At 43.4% G+C, this 21,981-nt stretch overlaps 1 protein-coding gene across 5 annotated transcripts in view; it reads left to right on the forward strand.

The window, feature by feature from the left end:
* NDOR1 (NADPH dependent diflavin oxidoreductase 1) overlaps positions 1-21,981 on the forward strand; it is a 390,824-nt gene that overhangs the window by 344,954 nt on the left and 23,889 nt on the right. For all 5 annotated transcript variants that reach the window (XR_003942469.1, XM_030206227.1, XM_030206230.1 and 2 more), the window contains one exon: positions 11,925-12,043. Coding sequence is in view for 4 of the 5 variants with exons in the window: in XM_030206227.1 (XP_030062087.1) it covers positions 11,925-12,043 (119 nt within the window). In the remaining variant the exon portion in view is untranslated. The remainder of the gene's footprint in view (positions 1-11,924; positions 12,044-21,981) is intronic.

Consider the following 21,981-nt stretch of genomic DNA (forward strand, 5'->3'; position numbering starts at 1 on the left):
ATTAATCCCTCGTAACATACATAATTCTCCATATTCTATATATGGTGCCTAGATTTGTGCACCAAAATATTAATGCACTCCTGAGATCTGCATGAAAATTGATTGGCTAATGAGCCAATTAACGTCGATAATTGGATGCTAACATCAATTATTGAGTTTCTTTGGCACTTGTTAAAATTTGCATGCACATCTAGCTACGTGCTATTCTATAAGGCATGGCGCCTAACTAATAGCGTGTAACTCAAAAGTGGACATTGCCATGGGGAGGGGTGTGACGGTGTCAAAGGCATTCTGAAAAGTTACGCATGTGGTTACAGAATACTACCTCAACACACCTAACTTGGATGCTAGCATTTACACCAGGTTTCAGCAGGTGTAAGTCTGGCAGCTAAGGTTAGGTGCAGGAATCTGCGTTAAGTGCCTTTCTATGAAGGGCACACACCATTAGTAGAATCTCGCTTAGCGCTGTTTCTTCTGGCACTGAAATTTAAGCACCATTTATAGAATCTGGCCAATGTGCTTTTCGTAACATTGCAAAGTGCAGTATTCAAAATTAAAAAAAACAGTGAATTCACTATTTTGGACTCTAGCCGGTTGATATTCAAAGCAATTTAGGGAAAGCGGAAGGGATATGGGACTTCATATACCGCCTTTCTGAGATTTTTGCAACTACATTCAAAGTGTATATATATTCAGTTACTTATTTTATACCAGGGGCAATGGAGGATTAAGTGACTTGCCCAGAGTCACAAGGAGCTTCAGTGGGAATTGAACTCAGTTCCCCAAGATCAAATCCACTGCACTAACCACTAGGCTACTCCTCCACTCCTACAATATTTAAACAGGCAGGGGAGGTTCTTGCCTGTTTAAATAGCTTGTGCCTGCCTAAATGCCGATATTCAGCAGCACTTATCCAGGTAGTGCCGCTGAAAATTGGCTCTGACCGGCCATGTTTGAAGTGGGCAGGTCAGGGACTGTATAGGGGGTGGAGTTGAGGAGGAGCCAGCACTTATGTAGATGCAAGCAATATTCGGTGCTGGTTCCCCCACATAGCTAAGGGGGCATGTAGGAATTCATAAAAAGCGGTCCTAAATATAGGCTATAAAATTCCAAACCTTTTGCAACCCTTCTCTGAAGAAGAATAGTCTTTAGAGGTTGTTTTGGTTGTTTTTTTTTTTTTTTTGGGGGGGGGAGGCTGGAGAATTTTCATCAGGAAGATCTATTGTTTGTGGGGTTTGGGAAGGGGTAAGTTAATATGGTGGTTAATTATTGTTAGAAGACGAGGAGGAACCACAAAAGTGGAGGACCACTCAATCCCTACATAAGAAACCGAGGTAGACGTGTGTGTAGACACTTAGGCGTCAAAACAGAGCAGCTGTGTCGAGTCACTTGATGGTTTCTCAGTAAAGACTTTAAACCTACACACACGTCTATCTCGGTTTTTGGAAGGAGCCAGCCTACCCTACTCCTCAGTAAAAATTGTTCTCTGAGGACATGCAGGCTATATTCTCAAATGTAGGTGATGTCATCCACGTTGCCCAGTGCAGAGTGCTTTTAAAGCGTACGTCTTTAAGAGCATGTGCTAGCGTCCCCACTGCGCATGCTCAAGTTCCTTCTTGCTTACCACAAAAGCACGAGACCGCAGTGTCTCTTCATCTGCCGTGGGAAGAATGCACTCTCTGTGGCTCATAAGTACGTAAGTAGATAAGTACATAAGTATTGCCATACTGGGAAAGACCAAAGGTCCATCAATCCCAGCATCCTGTTTCCAACAGTGGCCATCACAAATACCTGGCAAGATCCCAAAAAGTACAAAACATTCTATACTGCTAATCCCAGAAATAGTGGATTCTCCCCAAGTCCATTTAATAAGGGTCTATGGACTTTTTCTTTAGGAAGCCGTCCAAACCTTTTTTTAAACTCTGCTAAGCTAACCACCTTTACCACATTTTCTGGCAACAAATTCCAGAGTTTAATTACACGTTGAGTGAAGAAATATTTTCTCTGATTCGTTTTAAATTTAAATTTACTTCATTGTAGTTTCATCGCATGCCCCCTAGTCCTAGTATTTTTGGAAAGCGTAAACAGACACTTCACATCTACCCGTTCCACTCCACTCATTATTTTATAGACCTCTATCGTATCTCCCCTCAGCCGCCTTTTCTCCAAGCTGAAGAGTCCTAGCCACTTTAGCCTTTCAGGGAAGTCGTCCCATCCCCTTTATTATTTTCGTTGCCCTTCTCTGCACCTTTTCTAATTCCACTATATCTTTTTGAGCTACAGCGACCAGAATTGAACACAGTATTCGAGGTGTGGTCACACCATGGTGCGATACAAAGGCATTATGTTCAAACATTTTTATTGCATCAAAATAGACATCAACAGACTTGACTTTGCATAGCACTGATATCAAAGCTCAATGTAACTATACAACTGTTTACTAACTAACAGGCAGCAATGAAGAATTATGCCCTGTGACAGTGCTCTAGACCATGGTAAATGTCCTAGTATCATACCCGTGTGCAGCAGTTTGCATTTTTCTTCTATATCCCTCTGTCCCCTCCCCCCTCCCCTTACCCATCCCACAGTACCCTCCCCTCCCTTGGTTGCCAACAGTGTTTAAATTCTACCGGTAGAGAAGTCTCTTTTGCACAACTGGGTGAAGTGTAGACAGGAATCTGTGCCATACAGTGTAGAACTGGTGTTTGTTAGTGGCAGAGAAGGTCCTGCGCAAATTACAGTGTTCTAGTTTTAATAAGTCTATCATGTGCGTTCTCCACACACTCAAGAGAGGACCATGCCCCTCTCTCCAGCAGAGTAGTATCACCTTTTTCCCTATCAGCATAGAGTTATGTAAGAAGTGAGTCAAGCCTGATGGAGGTTGGTTCCCCAGTTGGTATTCATCAAAAAGCATCATAGATGAAATGGGAATTTTCCTCTTCCAGAGTTTAGCTGCTGCATCCACAACCTGATTCCAAAAGGCTTGGATAAATGGGCAATGCCAAAACATGTGTGCCAGTGTGGCTAGTTCTTGTGAGCATTTTGGACATGTCCCATCGGAACCCAGCATTGCTCTGAGGGCTCTCCTTGGTGATATAGAGTCTGAGCGCAAACTTGTACTGCAGCTCCCAGTGCCTCGGGAAGACTGCTGGTTTTTGAATATTGCGCATGTATACGCGAAATTGCTCTTCTGTCAAATTATTTTGTAGGATGCTGGGCTAGATGGACCTTTGGTCTTTCCCAGTATGGCACTACTTATGTACTTATGTCCTCTGCCCAAGCACTGGTCTGCTGTTTAAAGTTCAGTTCCTCTGTCGTATCCTTAAGGGTATCTATGGTGGAAATGCAAAGGTATAGTATTAGTCGCACCTAGTGTGAGTGCATCACTTAAAACATCCTGCACATCTTCCGTCAAGGTAGTCCAATCCAAAGATGCAATGTAATGATGTATTTGTAGTCTGCATCTGACAGTCCAAACGAGTGCTTGATATCTGAGAGAGGTTTTACAACTCCTCCTCCTGTGTCGAGTTGGCTCAGGTATTTTATCCCTTTTGCATCCCATCGCCTAAATGCTGTAGAATTTTTACTCGCTGGGAAATCCGGGTTTCTATGTAAAGGTAAGTATGGGGTGCTCGCCGCCGAGAACCCGTGCCTCCGACAAAGCCATCTCCAGTTTGCTCTAGCAGACAGCAATAGTGGATTACGTACCAACTCTTTCACTTGCTTGCTAGGTATTGTGTGGAGCAGCCAACTAAGATGAATGTCCGACACTAAGGCTCCCTCTTAACACTATCAGAAAAGTCATTAGTCTTTACTATCCAGTCTCTCGTGCCTCATGGAGCAAGCTACTGATAAATATTTAACATTTGACAATCCCCTTCTACCTTGTTCTTTGGGTGTCTGCAGCACTGCAAGAGGCAGCCTAGGGCGTTTCCCCTTCCACAGAAAACCCTGTAATGCTCTGTGCAAGACCCTTTCCTCTTTACGCCTCAGCGCTAAGGGTAACATTTGAAACATGTAAAGCCAGCGAGGTGCTAGCATACAAAGGCATTATAACATCCTTATTTTTGTTTTCCTTTCCTTTTCTAATAATACCTAACATTCTATTTGCTTTCTTAGCTGCAGCAGCACGCTGAGCAGAAGGTTTCAACGTATCATCAACGACGACACCTAGATCCCTTTCTTGGTCTGTGACTCCTGACATGGATCCTTGCATGACGTAGTGTCTGCTGTGTAAGTTTGTTTTTTTTGAGCTGCTTGGTGCCTTCCCTGCACCTACAGGATTTTTTCCCTATCTTTTTGTTTTGTTTAGCTTCGGGACTTTTTTTCCTTCTCCCTTATTATTTTTCCCTACTTTTAAGTTTTCTTCATTTTTTTTTGCGTTCTCTGAAGGCTCTGTTAGGCATAAGCTCTGGTTGTAAAATTTTCCGTATCTTTTTTTTTTTTTCTGGTGCTTTGCCCCTTTTTCAGTCACCATCGAGTTGTTTGATTTGGTCATGGCTGTTTTTCCTTTCATGTCGTTCCATGTGATCGAAGGTTCCCAGTGTCTTCAATCGCTGTGCCCGGTACAGTCAGACCATTTTTGGAACACCCATTCTTGGCATCTCCAGTATTTGGGGCCTGAAGTACCCCTTCTAGCTGTCTTCTTTGCCTGTGTATGCAGAAAAGAACCCGCTGTCTAGAGATGCTGAAAGAGAGAAAACATTTGGAGCCTGGTCTGAATCGTCAAATTTGGCATCAGCTTCGGTGTTGACACTTGTACCGGCATCAGTCCCCATGGCCGCGAGACCCAGATCTTGACACTGGAAATGGATGTGCATAGAGGATCTCCACCTGTGACCGGTCAGCATCTGACCCAACACTGAGGATGTGTGAGGATTTGATGTCATCCTCATTGGAACTGAGGAATGTCTATGCTTGGCATCGAGCGAAGGCCAAGAAGTGCAAGCATTGATTCCCATCAAGGCATGGTGCTGAGAGCACTGAGGCACCGAGGGATCCAGTCCCCGAGAAGCATCGGCACCAGGACGAGTTGCTCCCCCCTCCATTGTGGAGGTGCTGATGTGTGTGGGTCTCCATGCAACCAGGACCAGGCACCTGCACCGACCCTGACAGTTAGCAGACTGCCTCTGATCAGCACCCCAGCCTTTCCCAATGTTGTCCCTCAATGAGCACATCCAGGTCATGCATAAGAGCACTTGGTGGGGCTACTCCAACAGAGTGCATTGGCTTCTGGGGTGCTTGCACCAGCCATACCTCTTTGTGTTATCCCACAAAGCCCTCAGCTTGGTCTCCGACGCTAGTGCCACTTCCAGTACTAGTGTCGACAGCCCCCTGTGCTGGCACTCCCTTGACGTCGATTGAGGAAGCTTCGCTGGAGTCGAGGGTAGAGGCTATACCTTGACACTCCTCCACACAAGCAGGCTTGGTGTCAGCCCTCCCAAGAGTTCTTTGCTGACACCAATGAGGAGCGCTCATGGACATCTGATGAGAATTCTAGGTACTTCTCGGAGGATTCCTATGGTATTCCATCTGACCCTTCCCCTCAAGAGGAAAGGAGAAAGTCTCCATCTGAGAGCCTTTCCTTCCCCGCTTTTGTCAGGGAAATGGTGCAATTCTAATTCATTTGGAGATGGAAGATGAGCCCAGGACTGAGATGTTTGAGGTCCTGACCTATGATTCTCCTCCTAGAGAGGCTGTGATTGTCCTGCTTCACAAGATCCTGCAAGATGTTCAAGTGAAGAACTGGGAGTTCCCTCTGTCCGCCCCTGTCCCCCCCCCCCCCCCCCCCCCAAAAAAATGACATTATGTATCGGATCCAGAGTTCACTTTGGTTTGAAAGGTTACCTCATCACTCCTTGGTGGTGGAATCCATGCTCAAAAGGGCCAGGAGTTCCAGTGACTTTGCCTTGGTGCCCCCAGACAGGGAAGCTCGAGCCTTGGACTCTTTTGGGCCTCTATGCTCATCGTTGGCATCCAGTCATGGTAGCTCTATACGAGTCCTTTATTTGTGAACTTGGTGCGCAATATGACTGATTTGGCAGATTCTTTCCCACTGGAACAGGCCGAATCACTTCGCCGAAGACAGACCTTTCATGGCTCTTGCCACTTGAGTTTGAGCCAGCCAGCAGGTCACATCTTGGCAGATGTTGAGGTTGTTGGGCCAATTGGCTTCCACCGTCCATGTCACTCCCATGGCACATCGTCACATGAGAACTGCCCAATGGACCCTAGTTTCCCAGTGGTGTTAAGCCTCAGAAAACCTAACTGATGACGTCTGGGTGACACCAGAGTTGGTTCAGTCCCTACTGTGGTGAACGATTCAATCCAATTTGATTGTGGGACTTCCATTCCAAATTTCTCAGCCCCAAATGGTGCTGACGACGGATGCCTCCCACGTAGGATTGGAAGCTCAGGAACTCACTTGGACGTGCTTCACACGGAAAGTGCTTGGTCAGCCCAGGAGATGGATCCACCACATCAACGTTCTGGAGCTATGGGCAATCAGGAACGCTCTAAAGGCTTTTAGAGATTGGCTGACCAACCAAATTGTGCTCATTCAAATGGACAATCAGGTTGCAATATGTTATACCAACAAACAGGGGGTACCAGATTACGCCCTCTGTGTCAGGAGGCCGTTCAGGTATGGCACAGGATAGTTCTCAGGACCATCTACCTGGTGGGCAAATCCAACAGCTTGGTTGACCAGACTGAGCAGGGTTATGCATTCGCACAAGTGGTCACTCAGCATGGTGGATCTCTTTGCCACTCCGTACAATCACAGAGTCCCTCATGCTGTTCCAGGCTCCAGGCCCACTAGTGTCTAGTGTTGAATTTCTTCCTCCTTCATTGGGGGAACATTCTTCTGTATGCGTATCCTCCCGTTCCTCTTGTGGGGAAGACTTTGTTGAAACTCAAGCAGACCGGAGGACCATGATCCTGATCTGGCTCAAGCAGATTTGGTTCACACCTTCTTCTGGAGTTTTCCTCCAAAGAACCTGGAGATTGGAGTATTTTCTGACTCTCATCACTCATAACGAGGAATCTCTTCACCATCCTAACCTCGTCTCTGGACCTTTCAGCCTGGATGTCTCCAAGGTCTTGCTAGCTTCCCGGAAAGATTCCACTAAGAGGTGTTATTCTTTCAAATGGAGGAGGCTTGCTGTCTGGTCTGAGGAGAGGGCTGTAGATTCTCCATACCCTACTTGAATGCCTTCTGTACCTTTTTGAGTCTGTCCTCAAGACCAACTCTGTAAGGGTTCACCTTAGTGCAATTAGTGCTTATTGCCATGTAGAGGGTAAGCCTATCTGGACAGCCTCTAGTTGTTTGCTTCATGAGAGGTTTGCTGTTGGCAAAGCCCCCTGATAAACCTCCACCTGTGTCGTGGGACCTCAATGTTGTCCTCACCCAACTGACGAAAGCTCCTTTTGAGTCACTTGATTCCTGTCATCTGAAGTACTTGACCTGGAAGGTCTTGTTTTTGGTGGCTGTTAAATCAGCTCACAAGTAAGTGAGCTTCAGGCTCTAGTAGAGGATCCACCTTACACTAAGTTTCATAACAACAGAGTAGTTCTCCGCACGTACCCTAAGTTCCTGCCTAAGGTTGTGTCAGAATTCCATCTGATCAGTCAATCGTCCTTCCAACATTCTTTTCCAAACTTCATGCCCACCCTGGCAAAAGTGCACTGCACACCTTGGACTGCAAGCAAGCATTGGCCTTTTACTTGGAGCGGACTAGACCCTACAGACAGTCCACCCAGCTTTTTATTTCTTTTGATACCAACAGGATGGGGGTCATCATTGGGGAAACACACAATCTCCAATACACATATATATGTACATACACACACACACACATATATATATACATATATATATATATATATACACCCACATATACACACACGCAGTGACCCTCCTCTAATGGGGTATGTAGCCAGGCACAAAGCTGTGCATATTAATTGAACAGACAGCATTCTTTATCTTAGATTCCCTCAAAATTTCCCTCTGATTGTTGGTCTTACTCACAAAATATCACAACTGGAAATACTAGAAGAAAGACACTTTGTTTCTCATCCTGCTGTGTTGAACAAAGACTTCTTCCCCTTCTCAAATAAATCTGCAAACTTTGTATCCCCCAATCCCTTCAAAGTCATAAACATTTTGCAAATGCCTGTAACAAAAGGGTAGAAATCTTCCATTTTACAGAAGGACCCACCCTGTCTAACCCAAACTTTCTTCCTGTTTGCCTGCCAAGAGTAGATTAATAGCTGGAGCAAAGGGTGTCCCTCCAGCTGAGGGGGACCCTCCACCCCACTCCAAGCATGATTTCGCACCTACAGAATTGCCTCCTAAATATATATAATTAACAGGGGAGTGGTGAGGGGGCACAGAATTATAATTATAAATAAGTTTAAAGACATACAAACAATACAGATATGATTTGTGTTGTACATTTATTATTTTAACACATTTATACCCCACATTTTCCCACACTAAAAACTCAACAGTTAAAAACAAGTAACTCTTATTAAGGGAATTGCACAGAGGATAAAATTCATATTTTCACAGACTGAAACGAGCATAGCCTACAGTATAAAACCAGTGACTCATTGTGGATCGAGGCATTATGTATCCGTAGGGGTATGTGTGAGCAACAGAATGTGTGTGAGTAAATAAGAAGCAGGGATAAAATGTGTCTGTGCAGATGAGTTGAGAAGGCAACACAAAAAACAGCAAAGTGGACGATGAAAGGACAGAAATTCTTTATTCAATCTTCCAAAGACTCAACGCGGACCACATTTCAGCCCGTAGGCTTGCATCAGGAGGGAAACAATAGCTAAAACACATCAAAATCACAAATACAACACATCAATATATAATAACAAAATAAAGTAAGATAAACATAAACAAATGGTACAAAAATAAAAAAAACTATAAACATTACAAACACAACTTCATTAAGTAAAACACATCAAATGATTAATCTGGTGTCCACCATTACGGTATTTTGTAAGCCACATTGAGCCTGCTAATATGTGGGGAAATGCGGGATAGAAATGTTACAAATAAATAAATAAAATAAATCAATCTAGTATTACATTACAGCTTATCTACATTAGTTTTGATTCAAGCCCATTTGTGGCAGGATGGTTTATGTTTTATTGTTCATGGGTAGTATGCCTTTTTAACGTAAATAGTTACCAGCGGCATATCATTTATGAGCTATACTGAGATTAATCATCAATGACATTTAATACTCGCTTGGTATCCTTTTTATTGTATGCTCTTATTCTTCTAGACATGTATATCTTTTTTACGGTATGACTCACCAGACACATTTGAGTTTGAAATATCTCCACAATTATTTTTTGCCTTATGCATTAGCATCTGTAACCAGGTACCTCTCTTGTGCAGCCAAGGATAGAACAATCTCCTCCAGCCACAGGCTCCCCGGTACAATGAGAAATAGATGTCCACCAGTACCTTCAATCTTAAGGACTTTTATTCCATGCAGGTTTCTAGTACACAGTTCCAACAGCAGCATAGCACATACCAGGATTCAATACAGGCTTACAGGCTTCAGTCTGGGCTCTTTATCCAGTGCACAATAAACAGTAATTCAATTCCCAAGAGGAAACCGTTCTTTCAGCTCATCATCACAGTTCAGTCACCCAGCAGCATTTCTACCTCTATCCTCTCTACCTTCAGGAGAGTTCAATATTTTAGGGACTCCTTCTACCCAAGGGTTTTCCCCTGCGTCAGCTTCACAGTGAATTCAATACTTTTGGGACTTCCTCTCACCCAAGGAATTTCAGCCTGCTTCAGTACTTTAGGGACCTCCCTGCCCAAGGGTTTTCAGCCTGCAACTGCTTCTCTCCTTCTGCTTCTCTCTCCTGAACTGAACTGCTGGGACTCCTTCCCACCTGCCTAATCAATCCCTGGCTTCAGATACCACAACCAATCATTCTCCTTCCATTAGCTTCCCCACACCCATACCAGCTGAGTTGAGCATTAGACTAATGAGACCAATGATGAGCTCCTGCACATAGGGTTTCCTAACTCTCTTTCCGCCTAGTGGCAGCCACTCTACCCAACCTGCCAGCTTACACCCCTGTCTTCCCTGATTGTAGCTAGGAGTCCAGTCCGGGTTCTTCATCTCCCCCTCTGGCTCCTTGCCTGCAATGCCTTCTGGGACTTGTATTGTCAGACTGAAACTGCCTTAACCCCACTATCCTGGAGGTGGCTTTAATATCACAATCTATGTACACGTGACATAACTCCGCTGTCTCCTTATTAATAACAGAGCATGACTTGGTGTTCCTTTTAGCTTTTGGCAGGAGATTGGATGCCAGCGTTTTATCTGTTTTTGCGATAAGCTCTTGTAGGTTTTGTGACTTCCTTTAAATTGATTTTGCATTCTTTGAATATTAGAGCCTGTTAGTTCAGAGCTGGCATATTATTTTATTACAAAACAGCAAAAGTAGAGGCTGACAAATGTACAAACCAATAACCTCTACTTTTGCTGTTTTGTTTTGATTCCTCCCTGGAGGCTATTCCTGTTCTCTTGGATTTGATATTTATTTTATTTGCAGACAAGTTGATTTGGTTTCTTTTTCAGCAGTATGTATTTATCTGATGATTTGTGAGCTGCAAGTCTTACTGAGTTGAACCTTACATACAGGTCCGCAATTTGTATGAAGTCAAGATTTGTGTTCTTATTACAGGGTCACTACATATACCATTATTTTGCAATTTTTTATATTTTTTTGGGTTCTTTACTATGTACACTGTTTCATTCAGTCATTTTTGCACTGCGTTTATGTCTCTTTGATGCACAGTTTATGATTCCTTATTTACGGTGCATTATTAGCATCTCTCCAGTTATTTTCTTTGTTCTTCTCTTGTTTTCCTGCTTTCATTTTTTTTCTGCCCCCAATTAGCTTTTACTTTATTTTTTACCGCTTATTTGTGGCCATTCTTTTCAATAGACTTTCAATATGAGTTTGAGGATTGCCTTGGGGCAGTATATGTCCATTTTATCGTCTACTTCGCTGTTTTTTTTGTGCTGTGCTTCAGTGTGCTGCAGAGGTTTGTTTTACTTGGCTGTTTTGTTGAGAAGCAGCATGCAGACAGGCAAAGAGATGGATGTAATGGATATAGGCAGAGAAGATGGCTTGTGTATGAAAGTATGTGTGGTTGGGGCAGAATGAAGTAGCAGCCTAATGGTTAGAACAGCAGGTTGAGAACCAGGCAAACCAGGGTTCAAATCTGCTTCTCCCACTGATACTGCCTGTGACTTTGGGCAGTTAATTTTGCCTTCCACTGTCTCAGATTTACTAACCTGAATGGTGCTACTTGGCACAGATATCATTACTAATAAAGATGCATTAAATAACAAGAATGTCACTGAAGTACAATAAACCCATGTTCATGTATTCATACAGATTAGTAAACCAGACCCTTTATAATGTAGGTCCTCTGAAGACTGTGAAATACCCATTTGGGGACTGTGAAATACCATTGTACCTAAATGTAACTTGCTTTCTAATATTTCTGTCACATTGAACCACCTAAGAGGATAAACCTGTGCATTTGCAGGGCTGCTTCATTTCAGCTCTTCCTTATATAGACTGAAACTGAGAATTCATTTAGCTCACTGATGTTCGAATGTCTGGAAGAAGTTCTTGCACCCAGGAAAAGAGAATTCCCTTCATGTCCTCCAGTCTGCGTCAATATACTGTAAGAGTCTGGAGATACTCTTTATTCTCTCTCATATCCCTCTTTGTAGGGTCAGTCAGTTGTTCTGGATAGATGCCCTTCTTCTCTTCTAAGGTGATTTAAGGTTGTAACTGCCATTCTGCCTTTGTTTAAAGTTGTATCTGAAACCCAGTGCAGTTCCCTTGTGTATTCTGTCTCTCAGATAATTGCTTATTCTTTGGCTGCCGGAAAAGGCTTCAGGATTATTACTGTGAATCGGAATGGGCAGAGCTGGTGAGAAGGAGGTTCCTGACCTTATTTACAGCGTTCTCCAGAGATCAGGTCAGTCACTGGAGGTGGATGGAAGAAGATGCCTGTGATTATATTAATGTACACACACATACCCACACCCACCCCTGGAATTTGAATTTTTGATTTAATAATTTGCCTTTAAAAATTCTTCAATGATATACCTGTTTCCATGTAACTCCTTTCTCATCTATATTCTGCAAAAATTCTACAGGTATGTTAAGAGCTCAGTGGCTGGATTTGCAGTTTGGATTAAATTCCATGCCTTTTGAAACCCAAATTGTCACCTTTCTGTTTGTTTGGGGTTTTTTCCCCCCCATTAACCAAGCCATTTTCCTGCTAATTCTTCTACTAAGAGGTGCTTTTAAAGTAAAGATTGGGGTATCCTTGCAAACCCCTATTTATATGCAATTGAGTTATCTCATGGACATTCCTATTGTAAGTGAAGCACAGGAGGAAGCAGAGTGTGCCTGGAACCATGGGGCTGCATGTGAGAACATTTTATCATTCTAAACTGAAACTTGCCAAAAGGTCCTATTACTCAACACTGATACTCTCTGCTGTGAATAAACCAAAGAAATTATTTCTGTTCTTTCAGAACTTACCACCCCTAGAATTACACTAGCATCAGACTATCCTTCAGCTAATGATCTTGTTGATTGTTATATGAATAAGTAGATTACAATCACAATTTGCATGCTCTAAATATAATTCTCTCAAGCTCGTTCTGTGTCTATTCCTTTTTCACATAAGATGCATTCTCAAACCAAGTTGCTACCTTCTGAGGTTTCTTCATCACATCCAGACCCCCAATACAAAATGGCCCTGAGCACCCTCTCCAAAAGACATGTGATACCCGCAAGCGAGCCTTCTCCGGAGTAGCCCCCATACTCTGGAATACACTGCCTGAAAGGCTCCGCTTAATACAAGACTATCTCTACTTCAGGAAGCAGGTGAAAGCTTGGCTCTTCAACAAGGCTTTTTAATGGAAGAAGTAACTAACTTGTTAATCTCACTCACATACACAAGGAGTGGCACAGATAATGTCCTGCACTGTTGCAGGACATGTTTATCTACTCCTACCCTAGCTGAGATAATATTAAACCATCTCTGACCTCATGTGCAACTTACTTTAAATTAATCACCTTACTTTCTAAATCTTCTTACTCTCTTATCTATATGTTACATCTTTGCTTTACCCTTCACTATCAATTAAAATGTTCTATTACGTGTTGTGTTGACGTAAGTAGTATACTGGCGTATTTTCAAAGCACTTAGCCTTACAAAGTTCCATAGGTTACTATGGAACTTTGTAAGGCTAAGTGCTTTGAAAATGAGCCCCACATTGCCATACTTATAATTCTTCTTATTTGAATATTTTTACTGCTGTAATTGCTTATTGCTCATGTTTGATCTATTCTTACTATACACCACCTTGAATGAACTCCTTAAAAAGGCTGTAAGTAAATCCTAATAAATAAAAATAAATAAATTACTTATATTCCACTGTCCAGTTGTGGAATTCTTTTACTTTACTCCCATTCAGGGCCGGTCTTAGGGCGAGGCGACCGCATAGGGCCTCACGCTCAAGGGGGCCCCGCGCGGCACACCTGAAGCTCCGCCCCGCCCCAACCGCCCGAGCTCCAGTCCCCCCTCCCTCTGAACAGTGGTGTAGCAAGAAGGGCGGTGGGGGTGGTCCGCCCCGGATGTCAGCGGGTGGGGGGGGGTTCTCCGCTCCCGCTGCTCCCACCCTGTCCTGCCTTTAAAAAGAAATTTGTCAAGCGCCGGAGTGGCCTTCCCACATTGAGTCCCACCCTTCTCTGCGGTAACTTCCTATTTACCGCGAGGGCGGGAACAACTTTGAAGACATATTTATTCCATAAGGCCTTTGATGCCGGTACCCTTTATCAGCAATGAAGATTGGAGGGTGGTCATGTAACGCTGATTTTTAAAAAGGTTTCCAGGGAGATCCAGGAAATTATAGACCGGTGAGTCTGACGTCGGTGCCGGGGAAAATGGTAGAGACTATTATCAAAAAACAAAATTACAGAGCACATCCAAGGACATGGATTACTGAGACCAAGTCAGCACGGCTTTTTTGTGGGGAAATCTTGCCTGACCAATTTACTTCAATTCTTTGAAGGAGTAAACAAACATGTGGACAAAGGGGAGCCAGTTGATAGTGTGTATCTGGATTTTCAAAAGGCGTTTGACAAGGTACCTCATGAAAGGCTACCAAGGAAATTGGAGGGTCATTGTGAATTAAAAAGTGGTTGAAGGATAGGAAACAGAGAGTGGGGTTAAATGGGCAGTATTCACAATGGAGAAGGGTAGTTAGTGGGGTTCCTCAGGGGTCTGTGCTAGGACCGCTGCTTTTAACATATTTATAAATGATTTAGAGATGGGAGTAACTAGCGAGGTAATTAAATTTGCTGATGACACAAAGTTATTCAAAGTCGTTAACTCGCGACAGGATTGTGAAAAATTACAGAAGGACGTTACGAGACTGGGCGGCTAAATGGCAGATGATATTTAATGTGAGCAAGTACAAGGTGATGCATGTGGGGGAAAAAGAGCCTGAATTATAGCTACGTCATGCAAGGTTCCACGTTAGGAGTTACGGACCAAGAAAGGGATCTGGGTGTCGTCGTCAATAATACACTGAAACCTTCTGCTCAGTATGCTGCTGCGGCTCAGAAGCGAATAGAATGTTGGGTATTATTAGGAAAGGTATGGAAAACAGGTGTGAGGATGTTATAATGCCTTTGTATCGCTCCATGGTGCGACCGCACCTTGAGTATTGTGTTCAATTCTGGTCGCCGCATCTCAAGAAAGATATAGTAGAATTGGAAAAGGTGCAGCGAAGGGTGACTAAAATGATAGCGGGGATGGGACGACTTCTGTATGAAGAAAGACTAAGGAGGCTAGGGCTTTTCAGCTTAGAGAAGAGATGGCTGAGGGGAGACTTGATAGAGGTACAGTGGGGGAAATAAGTATTTGATCCCTTGCTGATTTTGTAAGTTTGCCCACTGACAAAGACATGAGCAGCCCATAATTGAAGGGTAGGTTATTGGTAACAGTGAGAGATAGCACATCACAAATTAAATCCGGAAAATCACATTGTGGAAAGTATATGAATTTATTTGCATTCTGCAGAGGGAAATAAGTATTTGATCCCCCACCAACCAGTAAGAGATCTGGCCCCTACAGACCAGGTAGATGCTCCAAATCAACTCGTTACCTGCATGACAGACAGCTGTCGGCAATGGTCACCTGTATGAAAGACACCTGTCCACAGACTCAGTGAATCAGTCAGACTCTAACCTCTACAAAATGGCCAAGAGCAAGGAGCTGTCTAAGGATGTCAGGGACAAGATCATACACCTGCACAAGGCTGGAATGGGCTACAAAACCATCAGTAAGACGCTGGGCGAGAAGGAGACAACTGTTGGTGCCATAGTAAGAAAATGGAAGAAGTACAAAATGACTGTCAATCGACAAAGATCTGGGGCTCCACGCAAAATCTCACCTCGTGGGGTATCCTTGATCATGAGGAAGGTTAGAAATCAGCCTACAACTACAAGGGGGGAACTTGTCAATGATCTCAAGGCAGCTGGGACCACTGTCACCACGAAAACCATGGTAACACATTACGACATAACGGATTGCAATCCTGCAGTGCCCGCAAGGTCCCCCTGCTCCGGAAGGCACATGTGACGGCCCGTCTGAAGTTTGCCAGTGAACACCTGGATGATGCCGAGAGTGATTGGGAGAAGGTGCTGTGGTCAGATGAGACAAAAATTGAGCTCTTTGGCATGAACTCAACTCGCCGTGTTTGGAGGAAGAGAAATGCTGCCTATGACCCAAAGAACACCGTCCCCACTGTCAAGCATGGAGGTGGAAATGTTATGTTTTGGGGGTGTTTCTCTGCTAAGGGCACAGGACTACTTCACCGCATCAATGGGAGAATGGATGGGGCCATGTACCGTACAATTCTGAGTGACAACCTCCTTCCCTCCGCCAGGGCCTTAAAAATGGGTCGTGGCTGGGTCTTCCAGCACGACAATGACCCAAACATACAGCCAAGGCAACAAAGGAGTGGCTCAGGAAGAAGCACATTAGGGTCATGGAGTGGCCTAGCCAGTCACCAGACCTTAATCCCATTGAAAACTTATGGAGGGAGCTGAAGCTGCGAGTTGCCAAGCGACAGCCCAGAACTCTTAATGATTTAGAGATGATCTGCAAAGAGGAGTGGACCAAAATTCCTCCTGACATGTGTGCAAACCTCATCATCAACTACAGAAGACGTCTGACCGCTGTGCTTGCCAACAAGGGTTTTGCCACAAGTATTTAGGTCTTGTTTGCCAGAGGGATTAAATACTTATTTCCCTCTGCAGAATGCAAATAAATTCATATACTTTCCACAATGTGATTTTCCGGATTAAATTTGTGATGTGCTATCTCTCACTGTTACCAATAACCTACCCTTCAATTATGGGCTGCTCATGTCTTTGTCAGTGGGCAAACTTACAAAAATCAGCAAGGGATCAAATACTTATTTCCCCCACTGTATATAAATAATGAGTGGAGTGGAACAGGTGGATGTGAAGCGTCTGTTCACGCTTTCCAAAAATACTAGGACTAGGGGGGCACGCGATGAAACTACAGTGTAGTAAATTTAAAACAAATCGGAGAAAAATTTTCTTCACCCAACGCATAATTAAACTCTGGAATTCGTTGCTGGAAAACGTGGTGAAGGCGGTTAGCTTGGCAGAGTTTAAAAAGGGGTTAGACGGTTTTCTAAAGGACAAGTTTGTAAACCCACTATTAAATGGACTTGGGAAAATCCACAATTCCAGGAATAACATGTTTAGAATGTTTGTGCGTTTGGGAAGCTTGTCAGGTGCCCTTGGCCTGGATTGGCCACTGTCGTGGACAGGATGCTGGGCTCGATGGACCCTTGGTCTTTTCCCAGTGTGTCATTACTTCAGTCATTACTTATGACTTGAGTTCACTGACCACATCCATGAGTGACTCACTTTCACTGGCCACATCTGTGTATATTTGTGTATGGGGGCGGTTATAATACTTTTAGGTTCTTAGTGTGAGTGTCTTCTTTCATATTTTACTTGGTGTTCTCTTTCCATTTTGATTTTAGTTTTTAATTGTAAACCACTTTGCAATGCCCTCAGGAAAAGCGATATATAAAGATAAATAAACCATAAACCATTTTCCTAAGGATGCTATGGCTTTTCATGGAGGTATTAGCATACTGCTGCTCAGGTAAGAAAGATAGGGAAGGGCCTGCTGTTGACTTGACTTTAAATATGAATGGGCCAATTTTCAAAGTATCTATATGTTTACCAGTGGCCAAGAAACGTATAAATCCTCTATCTGCCAATATTCAATGCACTATAGAGCAATTCTATAACTAGGCACTGTAAGCATTTATAGGTGAATAACTCTTCTGGGCAAAGCTACCCAATGAGTAATTCCCAGGTTCCGTTTACAGGAGTCTGGCTAAACCAACTTCCTAGCTCTGTCCAGGGGTTATATATTATAAAGGAACCTGGCTGTTCTGGGCCTACACCAGAACTTTTCTTCTGTTAGAGAGAACTGGAATAAAAGTAAAGTCACTGCTGAAATATATTAATTTATTATATAGGTAAGAAAATATAAATAATACACCCTACACTACGGCTTAGCTATACAAATGTAGCTCCCTTATGCTGATAAGCAAACTATAGAATGTATTGTCTAACTAAAACACTGATATCACTGGTTACTAGGTTATTACACAATCCTGATTAGCAATACTGATTAGGTCATGAAGTAATACAGTTAGCAGCACATCTTCCTGATCACAGTTCTGACTAACCCGCCTTTGCTGAGGCAAGAACCTACTAGCTAATCCCCGACTATTAAGAATAAACCTCTGTAATCCTCACCTAGCTGACTCTGGGTGGTCGCTCAGATGAAGTGGACACCGGTTTTCCTTTTAGACTCCAGCTGTCTTCCACAGCGAGTCCCCGTCTAGGAAACAGCACAGGCTCCTTGCAGCATGCAGGATTACAGTCCCTCTGGCTGGTACAGCTGAACCAACAGGTACTTTCTTCAGATGGTCAGGTCACAAGGTTGTGGACCACTTCAGGTCTCGCTGGTCTGCTTGCCAGCTACCTTTCTTCCAGTAGAACCAGACAAATTCTCCCTTCTTCCTTTCTTCCTTCTCTCTCGTCTGTCCTTTTTTTCTGACCTCTTCTTGGTTCCCGCTCTCTGGCCCTTGATTCCCAGGTGACCAGACAGCAACCAATCAGGATCTTGTCCAGCTCCTTCCCTGAGCAAGAAAAACCTTTTGATCTTCCAGTTGTTACATTGTGGTATGCATTCCTGTCTCTCATCAGACTCACTGGCACCATGGCTTTTCCCCCTGTAGCTCATCAGGGAGGTGCAAGGGTCAGGTAGCCCACTGCAAATACTTGAGTTTTTTCCAGACCTGCCAGTTATTTACCACAAGCAGAGCTCTGCCACAAACAGAAAGTTGAATCTGCTTGGTCACTGAAGTGCCTAAGCTTAGTAGGGATGTATGTAACTTTCAGTATTCCATAAGTTATGCACATAAATGGGAGCCCCACCTATGTCCTGCCCATGCTTCTCCCCTGTGTATGCCCCTCCCTTAGCAGATTCAAATATGTAAGTTAAGAGGATATTTGCAGAATAAGCACTTAGCATGCTGTCATTTATGCATGTAAGTGCTAATGATATAAACTTTTTTTGGGTGTTACATTCATGTAAATGAGTGCTGAGGTTATAGAAGTGCCTTTATAGCAGCTGGATATGGATGGTGGCTTGTAGTTAATGGCATATATAGGTATTCAGTGCCACTGACTACTTGTGTAGTGGCGCTGAATATACATTTTGTTTAAACACAGCAGTGGGCATTTAAAAATTTTTTACTAATGAATCCCTAAATTCTTGGAACACTTCCCTTTCCCTGTGCTTCATCACAATACAAGAATATGTACTTTATTTATTTATTTTTATTTATTTATTGCATTTGTATCCCACATTATCCCACCTTTTTGCAGGCTCAATGTGGCTTACAATTCAACATGAGTTGTGGAAATCTGTCTGAGAAAATACATTTAGTATAGCAAACGGATCTTATGGTAAAGGTGGTAATAATAAAACAAGATAGTGTCTTAGCAAGTCTTAGAGTAGGGCAGTTCTCTAGTTTCATAAGGAGGGTTCACATGTATTAATCTGTGTGGAATTGTTGCAGGAATTACCACTATTGTTAGCAGAATCTGTGGTACTTCAGGAGTCAAACAGCACACACCAGAATGAGGGAGAAATCTTCTTTATTTGCCAGCAAACAAAGTAGGACATCAGCTCTAGCTCTCTTCTTCTCTTTCTCTGCTCTCTGTGTCTTGTGGCTTCTGTCTGTCCTCTTCAGCTCTCTTCTTCTTAGCTCTCTCCTTCTTCTGACGTAAGCTGCTTCTGCTCCCAGTTATATACAGTTTTAAACCCCTCTAGCCTCCCTTACTTTCCAGATGGTAAAGAATAGATTGATTACCCTGTCTGAACCAATCATCTCTATACATATGTTCAAAATATCAGTTACATAGGTTCCAGACATTTCCTAAACTGACCCATGACCCGGGGCCTCTCACACTAGACATTGTGGCTCCCATCTCTTGGCATTTTATTATTATTCACATAATCCCAGTCATAGCTTAATCTGGGTTCATTTAGGGGCTAAGGGGCCAGTCTTCCTTAATGGCATACAGTCCTACATTTTGCTATAATCCATCAAGGAAGTAAGTTGACTTTTCCTGACCTCTTTCATCTATTAGCTTCCTTCACAGAACTCGCTAGGACTGTGGATAATTCAAACCAGATAATGACCTTTTCAACTGCAATCTTACTTGAAAGTCAGACACTGATGTAACACTGAATTGAAAAGATATTCTACATAGAATTATTAATTACACAGAATAAAACATATTCTAAAATAAGCAGAAATCAGAATTCCTTATAAGACCAAATCTAAATACTTATAATGGTATCTATATCTACTCTATCTCTTTCTAACCAGCATTAGACTAATCCTTTTAAAACTACAGTATCCCTGGCTCATAATGGTATCCATATGTGGTAAACTAATACCTTTGAACTAACATTAACCCCAAAAAGGGACAGTGAAAGTTCCATTTCTCTCTGACCTTTAAACTCTAGTCTAGCAAAAGCTAGACTTCTTGAGTAAATTAAAACCATATGGCATTCCTTCACTTGCAGAACTGAATCAAACTTTTAATATGGCTTCTTTTCCTGCCCAGGCTGCCTCATTCCCCCTTTGAGACTAAAATCAGCTTATGCAGAGATAAGTCTCACAACTCAAACTCTGGAGATTATAGTGGTCCCAACTCCATACCTCCTCCTGGGGCATAACGTCTAGGAATAGACTTGTGAATCACCATTACCCTACTCGTTAAGGTCCTACGGCATACTGCCGAAGCACATGAGGCCAAGAAACAAAACAACAATCCTGCTAAAACTAAGACTATTAGGGAAATGAACAAGGGACGTATCCATGAGGTCAATGACCACCACCAGGAGGTAAGGTCTAATCCTCCTCGATAATCCTCCACATTAAGGCTAGCCAACTGTAGGACTTTATCCATGGCATGCCTAACTACATGCGTCCTATTTATGACAATGGTACAGCACTCTGAAGAATTGAGCACTGTGCAGAGGCCACCCTGGGCTGCAAAGAGGTAGTCAAGGCCCACACGGTTATACCGAGAAACTATACTTAATTCATTAATTTGATCCTGCAATGCATTGACTACCACGTTCAGCTCATGGACTAAAACATGGAGTAGGGACTGAAGTCGTCGGGTAGCCATACCTAGTTCAGTAATACCCGCTACCGGGCCCCCAATTGGAATCCAGGCCGTGGCAGAAAGGGCCACAAGTCTCTTTTTAGTCAGAGGATAAGTAGAATTGATGTACTGAAGGGCTAATTCAATCGCCTCATCCTCTGTGGCAACGGAGGAGGGTAAGGACAAGGCCTCTCGCTTAGAGCGATGCGGGGATGGTGGCCTGAGAAGAGGAATAACTTTAGGAAAATAATTCAAGGTTACCAATACACAAAAATCATACGTGGGGGGAGAATCATGTGGAGGACATTATCACAGAGCCAGTAATGACCAAGGAGAGGGTGAGGGAAGTTTCCAATAAATGTTGGCTCAGGCTGGACAAGGTACTTAGGATGCCCATAATGCGAGCCCCTATCCCAGGGGGAACGAAGACGAAATGGAGACTTTGCACACCATAGGTGCCAAGCCCCAATTGTGACAGGCTGCTCATTTGTTATAAACTCTTCATACCCGGGGACTTATGAAAGTAGAAAATAAGCTTGGACACTATAGTCCTCTTAGTGGTACGGTTAGGAGCCAGATAATCACCTGGGTCATAATCTGCAGGTACGGTAGTAGGGCACATAGGAGTACCTGGAGAGACTACCCACACAGATTCCCCCTTCTCTGGGAGAACATTGGTATAGTTACAGGAAATGGGAGGAACAGTTGAGATGTTTCTTGTTAAACAAAACACTCCAGAAGCTGGATAGGGAGACGTAAAGACTGGCCTTAGAGAAGATTCAGAGGGGGAGGTAGCATTATAAAAGGACCACCAAGTATAATCCTGTCTCCAAGGGCCTGAACTCGAAAAGTAGGGAGGTATAAGAGCTGTAAGCGGCACAGGGACAGGAACAGCTGGGACATCTGTGGTATAAGGAGAAAATCGGGAACACACAATACAAGGGGAAGTAATCTTTGCCTGGCTAATTAGTTCCTGGACAGAGTGTAGCCAAAGGTTGGAGCGAGTTGGGGTATTAGGAACAAGGAGGCAAGGAGTAGAAAACAACAAAAGCACCCAAATTACTAACATTTTCTTTCTTCCTAATCTAA

Source organism: Microcaecilia unicolor, chromosome 6, assembly GCF_901765095.1.
Source record: "Microcaecilia unicolor chromosome 6, aMicUni1.1, whole genome shotgun sequence".
Classification (NCBI taxonomy): Eukaryota; Metazoa; Chordata; class Amphibia; order Gymnophiona; family Siphonopidae; genus Microcaecilia; species Microcaecilia unicolor.